The sequence below is a fragment of the Hyposmocoma kahamanoa genome, unplaced genomic scaffold (genome assembly GCF_003589595.1).
Source record: "Hyposmocoma kahamanoa isolate Upper Pololo Valley unplaced genomic scaffold, ASM358959v1 81, whole genome shotgun sequence".
Taxonomy (NCBI): Eukaryota; Metazoa; Arthropoda; class Insecta; order Lepidoptera; family Cosmopterigidae; genus Hyposmocoma; species Hyposmocoma kahamanoa.
Window position 1 is genome coordinate 3,432,842 of NW_020654080.1, and position 19,394 is coordinate 3,452,235.

Sequence of the window (19,394 nt, forward strand, 5' to 3'; positions counted from 1 at the left end):
TCAAACTACTACAAAATCTATGAAAGTGGAGAAAAACTTTCATAGATTTCTTACAGATGGCACTACAGCAGAAAAGTCGTTAAAAACCTAAACAAACATCTGCGCTTGTTGCAGATTTAGAAATGGAAAAATTCGTGAGGTCCATTGGTTCGTTGCGTGGCTTAGTTGTTGGTATATAATATAAATATTAAATAGTAAAAATAACTTCTAATTAAATTAAGCTATAAATCCTTTTGATGTAAGTATGATTTATTCATTTTAAATAAATCATAGCGCTGGCGATAGAGCTGTCCTTTTTTACAATCAATTACATATGTAATACATAAAACATTTAGAAACCATAAATAATAAATACAAAAACAAAAATTTTCAAAATTTAAAAAAAAAAAATTCTTGAGCAAAAACAAAACAACAAAAATGGGCTGTAGTAATTGAAATTGTAAGGTTTGGCAGCATTTAAATTATTTAAAAAATGTAGGTATTGTAGCTACTTTGCATTAGATTATTTTTCTTTTTGCAACAACGCAAGACAGTCGCTCGCAAAGCGCTCCGGCGAAACGTGTGTAGCGCGTCAGTAACCCCCTTTTCAAAAGTAAAGTCTTGATTCTATTGTTTCCATCCCCTTTTACATACACCTTTTTTTTAATTGTCTGTAGCTATTCAGGCATTGAATTTATATCTTATAACTTGTTAACCGCTTAATTTTCGCTATATTTGTCATTCTTCGCTGTTTCTAAGTAAACGCTATGTGTAAACAACCCAATCGGATTACTTACATAATCACAATCCAATGTCAAACTCAATGTAATTAGCAGCTTAGTTGGTTTATGACACTATTTACCTGGAAGGTTATTTATGATCCAATAAAAATAATACGGTTGTTTACCGGTTAAAGATAAAGATTTAATTACTAATTCTGTATACACACATATTGACCTTAGGTCAATGTACACATATCAAATTTTCTAAGGATCAGTTACATTTTTTTTTATGTATTCTCACACGCATTTGATCCTTAGGCATTTTTGTGCAGGGATCAATTACATATGAATTCTCACGTTTGTAATCCTTAGACTTTTTTGAGAAGGGATCAATTACATATGAATTCTCACGTTTGTAATCCTTAGACTTTTTTGAGAAGGGATCAATTACATATGAATTCTCACATGCGTTTGTTCCTTAAACATTTTTGGGCAGTGCAGTTTTTTTATAATTCTACAATTTTAACACGACATTCTTATAACGAATATTTTGTTGTACTATAACTTTTGGGTAATAACTACTAATAACACACGGTATTTGGTAATTTCCCGTATAAATCGATAAACAATTAAAGCATACAGGTCACCGCGTAATACAAAAGATAGGCTTGCTGGCTTAGATATTCTGTCATTCCGATTAAAAACCATTATGTCTGCTAGTAAAAACAGGGGATTAATTGAAACCACTGTCATACGTGTATATTTGATTTGTGTAATTTGTAGAAATATCTTAGTTTTTTTTTCAAAATGGCCGCCATAAAGAAACCGCGCTCCGCGAAAAGATTTCGGTTCAGTGAAACTGTTAAAGAAAAATTACAATCTAAGATCTGGCAGTATGGCCGATTACACGCCTCAAAGGACGAAAATTGTTTACTAGAAATATCTTTTACTTTTATGAATATCATGATATTTTTACTGTCATATTCATCTATTTTTTTCGGTGAGAGCGGTAGCCACGTTGAGACAAGCAGACGCTGGTTCGAGTCCAATCGGATTGAGGGATTTGTCCTTTGTGACTGTTCTATCTTTGTATCAACGTAAGAAACTGGTGGATTATTTTCACAAAAATATAGACATATATGTTTAGCAGAGCAACCTCTAGAGTATCTTGCTTACTTTTTCTATATTTTTTCTGATGTATTTTTGGTGCAATAAAGAATATATATAAATTAAAACAGACTATAGATGGGTAGTTATTATAATTTCCAGGTGTTAACAGAAAGGCTGGGTGAGCTGGATAGCGCTCCACCCCTGACAGTGCTACCGATTTACTCTCAACTGCCTGCCGACTTGCAGGCCAAGATTTTCCAAAGGGCACCGCCTGGACAGAGAAAATGTATCGTCGCTACTAATATTGCAGGTATAGATTGTATGGGACTTTTATAGATATATTATTATTAACGCACACACTACTAGCCCGCACTAGGGAAACCCTGTGTCGTAGGTGCCATGGACACACATAGATTACCTCTATGTGTATCCATGCCTATAGTGTGTGCGTGCGTGCGTGCGTGCGAGCGTGCGTGCGTGCGTACGTGCGTGTGTGCGTGTATACCGCCCAGTTACCGCGCCTTCATGTACGTTAATGGCGAATCTGAATTCTATTTACTAAGCAACATCATTTAAATTCCTCTGAATAATACAACCGCGCGGCCGCCGCGTACATCAAATTCAAGCCAAGCTCGCGCGCTTGCCCGGTACGCTCATTTAAGTTAAATCGTAATAGCTAAATAAATAATAAATTGCACGCGGTTTTTTGTGCGTTTACATTGCAGCTTTGCAGGAATCGAGAATAAAGTACTTGCCAAATGGCAATAGGTAATTGTTCGTGTCCTATCAAATAGAATTTTACTTTTTGGCCTTTGCATCAACTTTTTTTTTATAATGCCAAATGACCGAACGAACAATCGTGCGCCTGGTGGTAAGCGACAGCCTATCCATTACAGATGCAGTGCCACTCAGAGCTTTAAATCGCAAAGATCGTGGGGGCACTGCTGCTGCGCCCACCACCCTGAGATAGAACTTGACAAGACCCATTTGCCTGTAATTTCTCCCTAGCCTTCCAAACCAGAACGCAGTAATGCTCAGATTACTGTTTGGCGGCAGAAATAGGTAAGGTGGCAGTACTTCCCTAGACGAACTCTTTCACAAGGAGCTCTACTGCTACTAAAATGGGTGTTCCGCAGGGCTCAATACTTGGACCTTTCTTATTTCTCATTTATATTAATGATCTACCATTCTTTGTTAAGAAACTTTGCGAAATAGTATATACTGACGACACTTCCTTGATTTTTAAAACAGACAGACATGACGTAAACTATGACAACATTAACGATACCCTCTCAAAGGTAAAGGTGTTTATGAAGCAAAAGCCGTGTGCCAGGATCTTAGCAAGTGGAAGGCTGTGGTCTCTGGCTACCCCAGTGTGAAAAACGGCGCGAAGTGTATGTAATGTATGTGTTGCGGTTTCAAATCGCGGTATAAATGTTAGACAACAACACACACGTTGCTCTGATCCGTTCTGGCAATTTGAAACAACGATGGTACCACAAACCCGAGACAATATAGAAAAGTTAGTTTTTCTACTTTGACTCGGCCGGGGATCGATCCCGGGTCCTCAGAAATGGCGACCACATGAAAACCGGTGTGAAAGCCACTCGACCACAGACGTTGTCAATTATTATTATTAATATAAAATAATGTTTTGTGTTGGTTTATTACAGAAACATCTCTAACGGTGGACGGCATAATGTACGTCATAGATTGCGGGTACTGCAAGCTGAAGGTGTACAATCCGAGGATCGGCATGGATGCTCTGCAGGTCAGTGCTCATTGCTCATTAATAATAACTGGTTTAGATCTCAGGGCCCCCAAGTCTGTTACTTGTATATAGTCTTAGTTGTATACCGGTAGAGTCTTAATGGCAGGATTTTGTAGGTTTGTTATTCTGTTAAAAGTTAAGAGTACTGCCTTGTATATATATAAAAATAAGTGCGCATTTGACCTCCACCTCACCTGATGGAAAGTGACGATTAGGTCGAGAATGCACACCTAAATAATGCCTATTCACTCTCGCCTTGAAAAGGTCCAATTTATAGCATTCGGGGAACAAGTCTGCAAGCAGGGAATTCCACACCCTAGCCGTTCGCCGTACAGATGTGGAAGCGAAACGCTGCGTACGAATCTGGGGAATATCCACAACATAGGGGTGGAAGGGGGCGGCGGAATCAAATTATGCAATTCCGTCCCACACTCTCCGTGATATATCCTGTAGTATACCGATAAGCTGGCAACTCTTCGGCGGTGTTCAAGGCTCTGCAGCTTCGCCTCTACTAATTCCGAGTCACCTATAAGCCTCTTAGCACTTTCTTTGTCTATTGAATCCAAGGTGGCCAGTTGGTATTTAGCAAAGCCATCCCAAAGGTGGCAGCAGTACTCCATACACGACCGGACTTGTGCTTGGTACAGCTGAAGCAACTGTCCCAGTGTGAAGTAACGCCTCACCTTGAAAAGGATGCCAGGCTTCCTGGCTGCATTTTTGGCCATGTATATATAATATCAAGTGACGGGACGAACAAATCGTGAGCCTGATGGTAAGCTACACGCCTGTCCATGACAGTTGCAGTGTCACTTAAAGCTTTAAATCGCAAAGATCTGAGGGGCACTGCCACTACGCCCATCACCCTGTGACACAAGTTGACAATTCCTAAGTAATTTCACCAGCACCGTTACCCTTCGAAACCGAAACGCATTAATGCACACATCTTGTTCGTCCCGTTCAAAAAAAGTCTATAATCTAGCTTTGGTGGTGAAATCATGAGACCAGGTGCTTGGTGGAATTTTCACACATGTATTACCTTTCCAGATCTATCCCGTCAGTCAAGCCAATGCCCGCCAACGCGCAGGTCGAGCGGGCCGAACTGGACCAGGCAAAGCGTTCTGCCTTTACACACAACGGCAGTATCAACACGAACTACTGTCAGCCACTGTACCCGAGATACAGAGGACCAATCTTGCTAACACCGTGTTACTCCTGAAATCGCTTGGTGTGGAAGATTTGTTGGCTTTCCATTTTATGGATCCGCCTCCTCAGGTGAGAAAGACTATTCAATATCGAATTAGGTTTTAGCGATTGGATGTTTTTTAGTACAAAAAAATAAATGCGCATTTCACCACCATCTCACCTGGTGGAAAGTCACGTTGTGGTCGACGATGTGGCATACATACCTAAATAATGCCTATTCACTCTCGCCTTGAAAAGGTCCAAGTTATAGCGTTCGGGGAATAAGTGCGCTCGCCATATAAATGTGGAAGCGAAACGCTGCGTCCGGGGAATATCCACAACATAGAGGTGGAAGCCCACCCACGTCTAGTCCCCCGATTATGGAAAGGGGAAAGTGGAATCAAATAATGCAATTCCATCGCACACTCTCCGTGATATATCCTGTAAAATACTGATAAGCAAGCAACTCTACGACGGTGTCAAAGCTTTGCAGATTCGCCTCTAGTAAATCCTAATCACCTATAAGCTTCTTGGCACCCTTGTCGATTGAATCCAAGTTGGCCAGTTGGCATTTAGCAGAGCCATCCCATAAGTGGCAGTAGTACTCCATACACGACTGGACTTGTGCTTGGTACCGCTGTAGTAACTGGCCCGGTGTGAAGTAACTCCTCACCTAGGAAATAATGCCAAGGTTCCTGACTGCATTTATTGGCCATGGATTCAATGTATCGTAATTATAATAACGCACACACTGCACCAGGGAAGCCCTGTGTCGCGAGTGCCATGGACAACCATAAACACCTACACCATAGATTACACGCAAACTCACGAGAGAAATCATTATCATCATTCAGCCATACGACGCCCACTGCTGGGTATAGGGCTCCCCCTACAATCTCCACGACGATCGGTCCTGCGCTGCCCGCATCCGTCGACTTCCACGACGTCGAGAGAAATAAATGTAGGCAATAAAAATATTTCTCTCGGCACGAGAAATCGAGCCCGGAACGTCGTCGTGACAGGCCTGCATGGTAACCATTCGGCCACGGAAACAGTTGATGATAGTCTGTCTAGTACTTTATGCATATTAAAGGCCCATTTAGATGGAGAGAGTTTATCGCACGCTTCGTTACGAAAAATCGTATGCGATTATCGTAAGCAATAATCGCCATAAGATTATCGTATCATAATGTTTACATTCAGGCAAGAACTAAAATCTCGCCTACGATTATGTCATACGAGATTCGCAAGCAACTTAATCGCCTGTTTACACAGAGAAATATGTAGTAAGGAGATTCTTGCTTACGAGTTTTCGACTTGTCTAAATACGATCTCGTATGACATTTTTTCAAGTTCATACGATTATCGTACAAATTGGTTCGAACCGTTTTGATTGCGAGAATTGCCATTCGAGTTCAGTGATTACTTCGGTATTGACTATGAATATATCAAAATGACGCAAAAATCATTCAAATTTGGAACTGCTGATAGTATTAAGTTCATTGCACTGTACAGAAATATACATTTTTTTATAATTTTTTTAAATTTTATAACATTTGTTAACCCATTTTTTTTCCTTTTTGTTTCCTATTCTTGTTTTAGAAAAGCAGTGATGATCAAAACACCCTCGCGCACTGCACTCATGATAGAAAGGGTAGAAACGGCTGGCACAAAAACTCGAAATACGATTTTTGCTTTCAAGTTCTGTTTACACGGAGACGTTCAATAATCAAAGGCAAGGCGATTATCGCTCACGTGGAAGGACGATAATCACGAACGTTTAGACGAGGAAAGTTTTTTATATTCTTTCGATAATCGTATCTTCGAAAAGAGAAACTCTCTCCATCTAAATGGGCCTTAAGAGTCGATACTCCTTTAGCCCGAATTCAAATTACATTTCCCGTACTGATACGATTCATTTTGCTTGGGTCGAGCGGGACATTGGCTTTATTTCAGAATTAATTTTTTTACGAACGAAATTAATAATATATATTTATTTAAAAATATATATTTTATACTATACGTGTTCTATATAGTTCAGTTGATATTAAAAAAGTCATTGGTGTACGTAAAGTACCTATTGAATGCGGCGGTTTTCTTCTAAAATTTCAAAGTAAGTTTTTTTTTTCAATCGTGAAAACGTTTAGGTAACATGTTTTCACCCCATATAGTAATCAGTGTATATCATCAATTTTATTATATATTTTTTCCAAAGTGTGTCAGTTTTTTCAACACTCACTGTCATGCGGAATTAACCAAAGCCCTTTGAGGTAGTATAGACTTTTAACAAGCAACCATTAAAAAGTGTTGTGCTATGCCTGTACACAACGGTTACATGCTCCATTATGTTACTTTGATTGAGCTCCATTATGTATATTTGATTGACGCGTAATTTAGACAAAAAAATTATCTTCCGAGCCTTTAAGTATAAACCAGAAGTAGAGATGAAATAAGGACCATCCATCCCTGGCAACTCATCAGGCAAATGGGCCTTAAATCAGTTTTAAATATCAACTCCCGTTTGCGCTGAAATCATAAATTAGAAAACTGCAATAGTACAGCGCCAATAACTGACTTGTGTGCACGTCTCCTTATATTCCAAAAATATTCTGTGTTTATTGTAATAAAAATAATATCTCTAACTATGGGAGGCTGTTCCACTCGGTGGTGTGAGAAAAACAGCAAAACATTTAATTACAAAACCAACAGAATAACATTTCATCGGTAATTAAATTCTTCATTATAGCAAAACTCAAATTAAACTGGTCGATTTGAAGCCCGTCCTAATTCGAGACAATTGACGGGTGTCGTCAATTGTCTCGAATTAGGGCGGGCCAATCGGAGCGCAGTTGTCACAGTAATGATTTGGCAGAATAGTTTTCAAACAAATTAAACGACATTTCGTCTCTATTTCTGGTTATACATTCGATGGTGTCACAGGAACTATAATTTATGTAATAAAGTACCTGCGTTACCGAATTTCCAAAAAAAAATGGTGAATACAAATTGCTTCATACTAAGCCTGTAGGCTACATTTGTATGAGGCCGTTGTCTATGCCTGCCTAGTGTAATCAATCTTGAAAGTATTATGAAAGGTACTACCAAGCGTAACTTTTCAATAATACTGTCTTTCTTTTATAGGACACAATCCTAAACTCAATGTACCAGTTGTGGATCTTAGGCGCTCTCGACGGCACGGGGGCCTTGACGCCACTGGGTCGACAAATGGCCGAGTTCCCTTTGGACCCACCACAATGTCACATGCTCATCGTGTCAGCTGAAATGGGGTGTAGCGCTGAAGTACTTATTATTGGTAAGTATTTTTGACATTATTTCGATGCAATTAATCTATACTCTACCCAAATTCAACGTACATAACAAAACGTTACTAGGCAACCGACGACGGCATAGATAAAGAACGTTTTTTAAATTAGGTTAGATTATAAAGATATTTTTTTTAAATTCATACATATCTACCTATATACACTAAATTTAGCAGTATGTACATAAAAATACAAATAGGGGACATATTTTAAAGTTTTTCATCTGAATGTAAATTTGTTTCAGTACTAATGGACGAACTGTCAGTATAAGAATAAAGAATACAATAACGCAATTACTAATTATTGTAACGTCGTAACATTCACAATTCACAAAAAAAACAGACTAGGTAATTTAGTTACGTAAAAATAATACTTACCTGGCCAATTATTATAAAGTTTGCCATGTCATGTCAGCCGTAATTTATGAATAAAATAATGAAGGTTTTGATACCTAATAATGATACTTACTGCGCGGATGGACCAATAACTCAAGAAGATTCCTAATCGCGATACAAGATGGCGTAGTCGGGTATTTCATATCTATTGGTACACCAGATGGCGCGACGAGTACCAAATAGCTATGTTTGTAACTAATTTGTTTTACATTGACAAGCTCCTATTTATCAAAGCTAGTCTAATTTCTAGTGATAACAAACAAATCAACTTGATGGCGGTTATTGCATATATTTTATGGATACTGCCGGTTTCTGTTTTGTTTATGATTAGCACCATCTACCTATGTATGTTAGCGAGCGTTAATTTTTTTATTAGTTTATAATACACAATGCCATCTTTTGATACGCATGTTAGATTAGAAAATAATTTTAGCTCATAATCAATATTTGAATACTACATAGAAAAAACCGACTACTTATATTTCATATTAAAGAGGAATCTCGCGTACATTACCACTGACTTTGAAATATTCCAGTGTCAATGCTCTCGGTTCCTTCTGTATTCTACCGTCCGCAAGGGCGCGAAGAAGAGGCGGACTCCGTCAAGGAGAAGTTCCAAGTGCCCGAATCGGATCACCTCACGTTGTTGCATTTGTACAACCAGTGGAAGGCGAACAAGTGAGTAATTGATATTGTTACATCGACTTTTTATTACGTTTATTATGTTTTCGTGTGGGTTGTGATGATTGTGGTGTGAGTAGGAACTTTTACTATTTAGTTCAAGCCTCATTGTTCTTATTTCCGTTTTGCTTTTTATGATAACTTCATATTTGACCTCCATATCACCTAACTGAAAGTGACGATGAAGTCGACGATGGAGCATGCACTCTTAATAATGACTATTCACACTCGCCTTGAAAATGCCCAAGTTATAATGAACAAGTCTTCAAACAAGGAATTCCACTCCATTGCCATTCGCGTTAGCTTTGCTACCACCTTAAGGGTCACCTTAAATTACCGCTGCTATGCAATGTGATGCATTAAAACTAATAATAATAATAATAATAACGCACACACTCAACATAGCCCCACACTAGGGAAACCCTGTGTCGCGGGTGCCATGGACACACACATAGACAACCACAAATTACACCCAAACTCACGAGAGAAATAAATGTAGGCCATACAAATATTTCTCCCGGCCCGGGAATCGAACCCGGGGACCTCTGCGTGGCAGTCCGGTATGGTAACCGTTCGGCCACGGAGACAGTTTACTTAATAACACAAACTTTGTCATCTCCATAATAAGGTTGCATTTCTTTAGACAAACACGACATAACCCCTTCAGATGTTCACTTGTTTCGGCCTTAAGAGCTCTCATGCCAAAAAAGTTTTGACGTTGGCTCCGCCCAAATTTGTGAAACAAATATATGCCTGAAGTTCGCGTGACATGCGACAGGAGATGTTGAATTTTGCGCGTTAAAAGTACCAAATTTGTTTTAGCGGAATAACTCTAAAACTAAAGGATTAAAACAAAATCCGTAGTGACAGTTGTCGATCATGCCTAAAAAATATAATTAATTATCTAATTTTTGTCCTAATAACCTGTGGCATTTCGAGGATAAATCGAAAAAATTTGAAAATTAGAGGTCATTTCGTGATTTTTATCTATCGAGGAAACTTTATTGTTTTATGTTTCTGATTAATATCTATGCTTGAATATATCGTGTAGTTACTCATACAATATTTTTATTTAGCTTTAAAGTGGATATACCCCTCTAAAATCAAATCAAAGGTTAGAAATTTTTCCTCTGCTCCCTCTTAAGAAAATTATCCATAAATAATTATCCATCAAACGAAATTTATATGTCCATTTGCGTTAAATATTATGAGTGTCTTTATTTATAATATTAAGTGATAGTAAGCTAGAGCTACACGCCTGTCCATAACAGTTGCAGTGCCACTCAGAGCTTTAAATCACAAAGGTCTGAGGGGTACTGCCACTGCACCCGTCACCCTGGGACATAAGTTGTCCAATGTGTCTGTAATTTCACCAGCACCCTTACCTATATAGATTTTTTACCTAAACTTCGAGGAACATAGACAGAAAACGGAGACTGCCTTACGACAATATTTTTTAGGTCCTGGGCCTTTTCGGGATTCGGGAAATCATTTAACAACATTAAAAATTGACGTAATTGAGGACAGGCAGGTACACAGTGGGTCGGATCTGCGATACCTCTCTAAAAAAATGCCAATCGAGAGGATCGTATTGTGCTAATTAAATATTGTCATATCACATTTTGCCATAATCTAAGAGTTTAGTAGGAAAAAAAATTAATGTGTATTTTTTGTATGGGTTCATACCTTCAGTGCCCCATCGTTAAAAAAGTCTTAGTCGATCCAGTCTTGGAATCACTACATACGTATTATTAGACCTATCTTCTATAGATTTGCAAACTAAACGCGCGCCGAAACTTGCCTATTCACTATATTGCATATTTTCTGACGCGTATATTCCATATTGCGATGCCTGTCACGGTCCATGTGTTTGTTAGTTTATAGGTATATTAATAAGTATATTTTTGTAACGACAACACATGTAAAGCATTTATAAATAAATTAATTAATTAGAATTTCCACGTCTCCTACGTAAAGTATCGTATGTCGAAATTGCCAAGTTTACAGGGGAGCGTTTTAAAGTTCTGATTTCACTGAAATGAGTATATTACGTGACTTTAGCATTTTGTCTGTTTTATTCGGCAAAGCACGTTACTCACATAGAGTATTATAAAATCCTAGATATCGGTTAGATGATCTATGATGTTCTATTAGATGATCACTCTATGTGAGTAACGAGTGAATTCATAACTTTGAAATGCTCCCCTGTAAACTTAGCAATTTCGACATCCGACCCCTCCGACGTAAAGTATCGTATGTCGAAATTGCCAAGTTTACAGAGGAGCCTTTTAAATATTCTGAATTCACTGAAATAAGCACAACACGTGACTTTAGCATTTCTCAGTTTTATTCGACAAAGCTCGTTACTCACATAGAGTATTATAAAATCCTAGATATCGGTTAGATGATGTATTAGATGATCACTCTATTTGAGTAACGAGCTTTGCCGAATAAAACGGAGAACTTTTAAACGCTTCCCTGTAAACTTGGCAATTTCGACATACGATACTTTACGTAGGAGGGGTCGATTACGATACGATACGATGGGTTAGTACAATATAATGTACTGCACGTTTCCAGCTACTCAAGCTCCTGGTGCACCGAACATTTTGTGCACGGAAAGGCGATGCGCAAAGTACGCGAAGTGCGACAACAGCTGAAGGATATCCTCCAGCAACAACGACTGCCGTTGGTGTCCTGCGGGACTGACTGGGACACCGTCAGAAAATGTATCTGCTCGGGTGAGTTTATCTAGAACATTTGTTTAGTCCCGTCTGCCCTCAAATTGCCCGGTGACAGATTTATACTTTTAAGTTTGTTCTGTCTAGCGAACTTGTAGCACGACATTTGCGTGTGTCAATGTGAATATTAAAATCTGTTGTATTAGTTTGAAGCCTTTGCCTGTGTGTCGGTGGCATGATAATTCTTTTATTGTTGGAAAGAGGGTACATCAGTATTAGGATTTCAATTTGAAGAAGATATTCCAAGGTTGAAAAAAAGAAAGTATTCCTCTAAGGGTGGCAAACTAGGGGATGAACCCGGTTACGCGCACTTTATGGTATCCGGTATCAATAAAACTTGGCAAATAGGTGCAATTCCAACTTTTCTCGGTCGGTTTTTTAATAAAAAAAGTTGCAAATATAATTTGTGTTATTGGATGCCACTTTATAGTTTGATCCAAATTTGTTGAACGCGGTACCGAAAATACTGTATACTTCGTTTCAATCCATTTTAAACAAAAAGTAAACAAACAAGTCACTGACCTGACCACAGACGGTTTAGTGATGGCCAATTGTAATACAAACTAAAAATCGCATAATTAATTGAATGAATCGATTTGTTGAATTGAGTCATACTAGCGGTTTTCTCTACATAAACTATATAAGCATATTTAAAATTTCCTAAATTTTCATTTTAAGCCCTCCTTCAAATCCTTAAACTCAGATACTCGTTTGAAATATTCGATTTACTAATCGATTACAAAAACTTTAATTTTTTTTTTTTTTGAAAAAATGTATAGATCAAAAATAACTTTTCAAATGCAATTTTACGATGACAAATAAATATTGATAGAAAAAGTGATGTAATATCGAAATCTTCGAAATATACGTGAAAGTGTTACTTATTTGATTTATTGTATGATTGCCATTGACTTACAATTATATGGACGTCGGGTCCGCGCTAAAAAGTGTCCGAACTTATAGGGCGTTAAAATCGTATACAGAGCGTCATTCACGCTCTAGTCTTCGTTTGTTCGACTGACAGCGAAGCAAGCAAAATTAGACAGTACTGCGATGACATTGTAATTTAAATTCAACGTTTTAGCTTTTTCATATTCCTTTACATGTCACTACGTTTAAATAGGTTGACTTGGGACATTTTTTTCGTGGTTTTTGTATTAGACCCGTCGTCCATTTATTTGTAAGTCAATGATGATTGCTTTAGAATTTTAACCAAACAGTTTTCTTTACTTTTTGTTGAAAATGGATTGGGACAGACTATAGATGTCAACATTTAGTATGCCTGTGTTTTTCTCGCGATTTGCCTAACCTACCCCGGCGCGTTCCCCGCAGCGTACTTCCAGCAGGCGGCGCGGCTGAAGGGCATCGGCGAGTACGTGAACAGCCGCACCGGCATGCCGTGCCACCTGCACCCCACGTCGGCGCTGTTCGGGCTGGGCACGTCGCCCGACTACGTGGTGTACCACGAGCTCATGATGACCACCAAGGAGTACATGCACTGCGTCACGGCCGTGGACGGCCGCTGGCTGGCCGAGCTGGGGCCCATGTTCTTCTCGGTCAAGGAGACGGGCAAGTTAGTCTCTCCGTTCAATAATGCCTCTACTACATAATAATAAAAAATAAACAACTGCCTCCGTGGCCGAACTATTTGTATAGCCCATATTTATGTCTCTCGTGAGTTTGGGTGTAATTTGCGTGTCTGTGGCACTCGCGATACAGTAATAATGTAATAAATAACCCAAGTGCAACAACAGTCACAGACAGCACAACCAAAAATGTACCCGACTAGCGTGTCGCCTCTCCACGAGGCTTCCTCAGGGGTTATTGATTGTTCGACACTCGGCCGAAGAAAATTAGGAACTTAGATAGAAAATTGAACATTACTGACATTTCAATTATATTGATGTTTTCTAAAAACTTATATTTTTGAAACACCTTTAAAGTTTCAGTAATGTGAAAAAAAAACATGGATTTCACATAGGAGTACAAGAATTGTTATATTTCAGAACCAACCGCGACAAACGCAAAGAAGCAGCAGTTCACCTGCAAAGAATGGAAGAAGAGATGAAGCAAGCAGAGCAGAAGATGGCCGAAGACAAAAAGAAGAAAGACCAAGACGTGCCCATCAAACAGGAGATCGCTACCCCCGGCTTAAGTACGCCCAGACGAACACCGCATAGGCTTGGCTTGTAAATAGATTTACCAGCCAGAGGACGTGTACCGCTGCACATAAACCTCTCCCCAACAGAATACAGCCACAATCAGAATTGCAATTATTCGTATGGTCATATTAACAGAAAACATTCACATATAAGGTAGTAAATTTGTAGCAGGATGTTTCTGTCTATGTCCTTGGCACCCACGATAAAGGGTTTCCCTAGTGCGGGATTATGTGTGTGTGCGTTATTTATCCCATACAAAACACACGTATCCCATAAAAGACACGTATTCCATATAAAACACACGTGCCTCATATAAAATACACGTATCCAATACAAAACACGTATCCTACTTAAAACACATGTATTTCATGCAAGACATCCGTATCCCACACAAGAACACGTATGCCACACAAGTGCGCACGAACCCTAAGCCAACCACCACACCTACCGAAACTTTGGCACTACCATTTCTTCCAAACAAATATTTGTTTATTTTTTTAAACTAATCTCTGATTGGTAGAAATTTAAAGCGCAACAAAGCTACAAGTTCGCGTTGTTCGCTTGCTAATAATATCAAACTAAAACTGCCACCTTTTGCTTCTGATCGTGATAACCTCCTTTGGAGAACGCTTACCTTCTGTATAGGGGACCTGGGTTCGATTGTCATTGGTGGTCCTCCACCTTTAAACATTTTTTAATCAAATGCAGGATTAATGCCTGCCCAGCAGTGACAGACGTATATAGGTTGATGATCTCTGAACGATGTAGGAATGATTTACAATGATCCTGCTGGGGGAAAAGTGAGTGACCGTCAGGATGGCTGGTCGCCTGTGGCGTCTGGCACTGAGTGTATATTCAACAATTGCTACCTTTTCTAAATACTTGCTACCTTTGATATATTCTGAGAAATTTTAAAAAATAATCCTGATATCAGAAAGGCTGGTCGCCACTTTGTTCAGCATGAAGGGAGCAGATTTTCCCGAAGTATGTCTTACCAATAATAATAATAATAACGCACACACTCGACATAGCCCCGCACTAAAGAAACCCTGTGTCGCGGGTGCCATGGACACACAAATAGACAATTACAAATTACACCCAAACTCACGCGACAAATAAATGTAGTCCATACAAATATTTCTCCCGGCCCGGGAATCGAACGACGGACCTCTGCATGGCAGTCCGGCATGGTAACCGTTCGGTCAGAGAGGCAGTTAAATAATTGCTACCTATTTAGAAGTGCCTGATTAAATTAAAAAAAGCAAAAGTTGTTAGTGCTTTATTGCCATAATACAAACGGCAGGCGTTGGCACTTCTTCGTAAAATTTTCAATTAGTTATATTTTTTTAACGAATGTAGCTAAGAAGCGTATACCTTTAATTCGTGAAATTAGCAAATCAAAGGTAGCAATTATTTAGAAAAGGTAGCAATTCTTGAATATACACTCAGTGCCAGATGCCACAGGCGACCAGCCGTCCTGACGGTCACAAAAGGGAAGTTTCTAAAGCGCAGGCCACACCGCGAAAGAAGCTAGCTAACCTAGCGTAGTTCACATAGTTGCATGCAATGCTAAACTAAGAAAATACGTAGTAATTTGTGACGTGCTAGACTATGGATACCTGCGGGGGTGAAGAACGGCAAAAGGGCGACATATTTTACATAGCTTAGCGGGATCGTTGGGTTAGTTTAGTTATAGTACCTGCACGCTATAATGGCCGTTTTGACGTTTGTCCGCTCATGAAGTTTCGTATTAATTCATAACTACGTTGAAGGAGCACATTGTTGCAGTACATTGTTGTCAATAGTGACGTGCAGTAAAATTTATGGATGTATAAATTTACGACACAACTCGGCATTTGTTTTTCGAAATTCGAAATTTTTAAAATGAAATCTAATACGATTTGCCACATATCGCTGTCCAGCACAACTTCTACCTCCGGCAAACTCGCGTCAAAGCGCAAAACAAAACAGTTTCGAATTGACAATATATTAAGTAAACATTTTTATTTTCTTTTTATTAAAACTTTTTAATCAGCAACCCTTGCAATACTAGTTATAAATCTAAAATCTTATAATTGCGATTCGCATTTCATTATATTTTTTTCGAGAATGAATTGAGATTTGACCCGACTATTGTAATCTGTCAAAACTGCAATCTTAGCGTGCCGGTACTGTAGCTCGGTTAGCTTTGTGAACCGAAGTATGAAAGATGCCCCGGCTACATGACCTGTGCTAAGTTAGCTCAACTTCGTTCGCGGTGTGGCCTGTGCATAAAACCACATTAATGTTAGATAAGAAATTAAGTTAGTTATATAAGTAACGCGTTGTATTATGACATGTTGTAATATAATACATAAGGGTTTTGAAATAAAAATCGTGTTATTGAAACAAAACTTTTATTCAATAAATTGTCGTAATTGCAAACTTAATAATCTGAACTAGGGAAGCTGTGGAGAAGTATGCGGACTAACATAGAAAAGTACAATTATATAGGGATTTTTATTAATTTAGCTATAGCCAAACCCGCCCGTAGCGAGCCACGTCAACGGCCACGATACACGGCTCTGCGGTGTGTCATAGTGACGGCACATTCGTGGACATCGGGTTCGTGTATCGTGCGTTTGGCAAATCAGCGGGTTTATAAAACCTTTTTAGGGCGGTTCCAACGTTTTACATTGCATTTCGAGTATCTTTCTCCATTTGTCTTTCGTTTTCTGTCCATTTATCAAATATGATCACTCTGGAGAATGTTGCAGGGTTTTTAAAGATAGAGTCGAAAGTAGCACTTTGGGAGTCGATTCGATAGATACACTAAACTAAATTTGACAATTCCAATATTTCGCACCCCTACTCTATCTATCTAATGGAGCAATAAACGTTTTTGACGTATCTCCACTTACAACATTCTTCCATGAGGGGTGCGATTTTTTATCAACAAAGGTTAAATATAGTTTGATCCTTCGTCATGTTAAGACAGTTTAAGAGTCCCGTTTTCTTAACTATATCCACCACAATTGGAATCCAAAACTAACTGTAACAGTGATATGTCAAAATTAGTCTGACTTGCATGATTGAATTGACCCCAATTTAGTAATGGGAGCCATTTTAAATAAAAGGCTTTATTAACAGGTTAAAATGCTTACGAGACGTTGCCAATCGAAAGCAGCGTGGGAAAAGTTCTTAAGTTTTCCGTTGCACAGAAAGATTGAGCGAAAGACTAAAATCCAATTCTCACTTTTGACAATGTTTTCGCAAATGGATCACAATCTCCGCGGACCATTACCACCCGCGCAGTTAGTGCAACTCTGATATCGATCTCACAATACGCACTAATTTGAATCTAGCTTTACATAAAATTGGATGTTACATATGGAAGTTGAAAATATTTTCTACATTCGTTAGTCTTAATCATTATTGCTTTTATTTATTTATTTACAAATTTATAATCGGTGATAATAAAATGATGATGGCAAATATTTTGATACATTTCATATATATTTGAAATTTTTCCAAAGTATTTGTATGATGAATTTCTCTGTACATTGAGATCTAGTCACGAACATTTTTAGACTATACTAAGTTTAATACAAGGTATCTAGATTTAAACAAAAACACTTCAGTTTAAATTAAAATAGACCAAATTAAGAAAAAACTTGCAACATTTTCGTACAGTCGCCCGCAATGAAATGTACTGGTACACATCACTGAGTAATTATTAATTTTACTTACTAAACGTTTGCCAGCAAAGAATATTGTAGTAATATGACGTGGATTCTGGCCGTAAACTAAATTTATGTTCAGACATCGAGTATATAACCAGAAATGGAGACGAAATGTCATTTGATTTGTTTGAAAATTATTGTGCTAAATTCATTACGGTGACTCGAATTCGAAACAATTGACGGGTGTCATCAATTAGTGGATGGCCATTATTTCGACTCTATTTCTGGTTATATACTTGATGTGTTCAGTGCATCATTTCATTGCGTATTTTTATGTAACTTTAACAATATTTAACTAATCTATTTTAACTTGAACTCTCATATAAATCTATATATAAATCTAATAAATCAAATACAAGGTCTTTAAATATGACAACACGACGAAGTGATAGTAGGTGTCAGCCAGATCACTTTAGAATGCGGTGAAAAATAAATAGGCATTTGAAGCGATTATATTTTACAACAATTTAGTAGGATGCTTAATAAGCGCTAATCAAAAACATAAATAAGCCTTATTGTTGGACAAAATGCCATTGCGACAGAAGGGAGTCAGTGTTGAAAAAATGCAATTGCAACAGCGCGTGAATGTTTGACAAAATTAAATTACGACAACAGCACCTCAATGTTTAACAAAATGTAATTACAACAACAATTTGTAATTGGATTGCTAACTAATAACCTAATTATTACTGAGTTGTTTCTAATTGAATCTACATTAACTAAAGGTAGTGTTTTTTTGACATAAGTATTTAGAACTTTGTAGTTCAACTAGAACTACAAAATTCTAAATACTTATGTCAGTTCTTATGTAATTTCTAGCTGCACTTTAATTTTGTCCAACCTTTCTGGATCTTAATCCTTCATAAAGTTAGAGTTTTCTTAAATTCAATTAAATAAGATAATATCATTTTCTGCAAATCTTTATTATTAATTTAATATATAAATTAGTGAACGAGCCTCTCAAAATTAGACTAGAATTTCAAATATCGACTATATAATGTAGAAAAAATTTATTTATTTAATTTTAATTCAACACGAATTAATGTGGTTTAGCCTAGTGCCACATCTACCGACACTTCCCTTTTCTTTCAAACAAAGAACGTTAAAAATTGCGTGGCAACAGGCACAACACTTAATTAAAACGATCTCTAATTGAAAGAAATGGCAGAGTTTTGACTGACACCATTAAAAAAAATAGATAAGTAACAAAGAATTGAATTAACGTTATTTCAAACTAAACGAAGTGACACCTTCAGTAATAAAATTATACAATTACAAATGTAAACGGCGCTGATTGCCGAAAATTCCAGTACAAGGATCGATAATAACAAGAACACAGGAGAATTTCGATAACTTGACCTGTAGCTCAGTTGATTAGAGCAGCGCTACGGTACAGCATGGTCATGGGTTCAAGTCCCATGGGGTTAAAATAATTTTTCTACGTATTCGATCTTTGTATTAATAGAAAAGTATTTTTTTTAGAAACTGACAAAATAATTTAAAAAAATCTCAAAGTCATACTGGCATACGCAAATTGACAGTGTTGTCCTGTCACTCTGAAATTAAATCGTATACGAATAACATCGTATACGCAATTTTTAAGACA

At 37.9% G+C, this 19,394-nt stretch overlaps 1 protein-coding gene across 1 annotated transcript in view; it reads left to right on the forward strand.

Annotated features, from left to right (window-relative positions):
• Positions 1 to 14,573, forward strand: part of LOC113234018 (pre-mRNA-splicing factor ATP-dependent RNA helicase PRP16) — a 171,795-nt gene extending 157,222 nt beyond the window's left edge. The window contains exons 13-20 of the mRNA XM_026469245.1: positions 1,971 to 2,121; positions 3,485 to 3,582; positions 4,627 to 4,854; positions 7,906 to 8,077; positions 9,019 to 9,160; positions 11,744 to 11,904; positions 13,237 to 13,477; positions 13,911 to 14,573. Of these exons, the coding sequence (XP_026325030.1) occupies positions 1,971 to 2,121; positions 3,485 to 3,582; positions 4,627 to 4,854; positions 7,906 to 8,077; positions 9,019 to 9,160; positions 11,744 to 11,904; positions 13,237 to 13,477; positions 13,911 to 14,097 (1,380 nt within the window). The 3' untranslated portion in view covers positions 14,098 to 14,573. The remainder of the gene's footprint in view (positions 1 to 1,970; positions 2,122 to 3,484; positions 3,583 to 4,626; positions 4,855 to 7,905; positions 8,078 to 9,018; positions 9,161 to 11,743; positions 11,905 to 13,236; positions 13,478 to 13,910) is intronic.
• Positions 14,574 to 19,394: the final 4,821 nt, after the last annotated feature.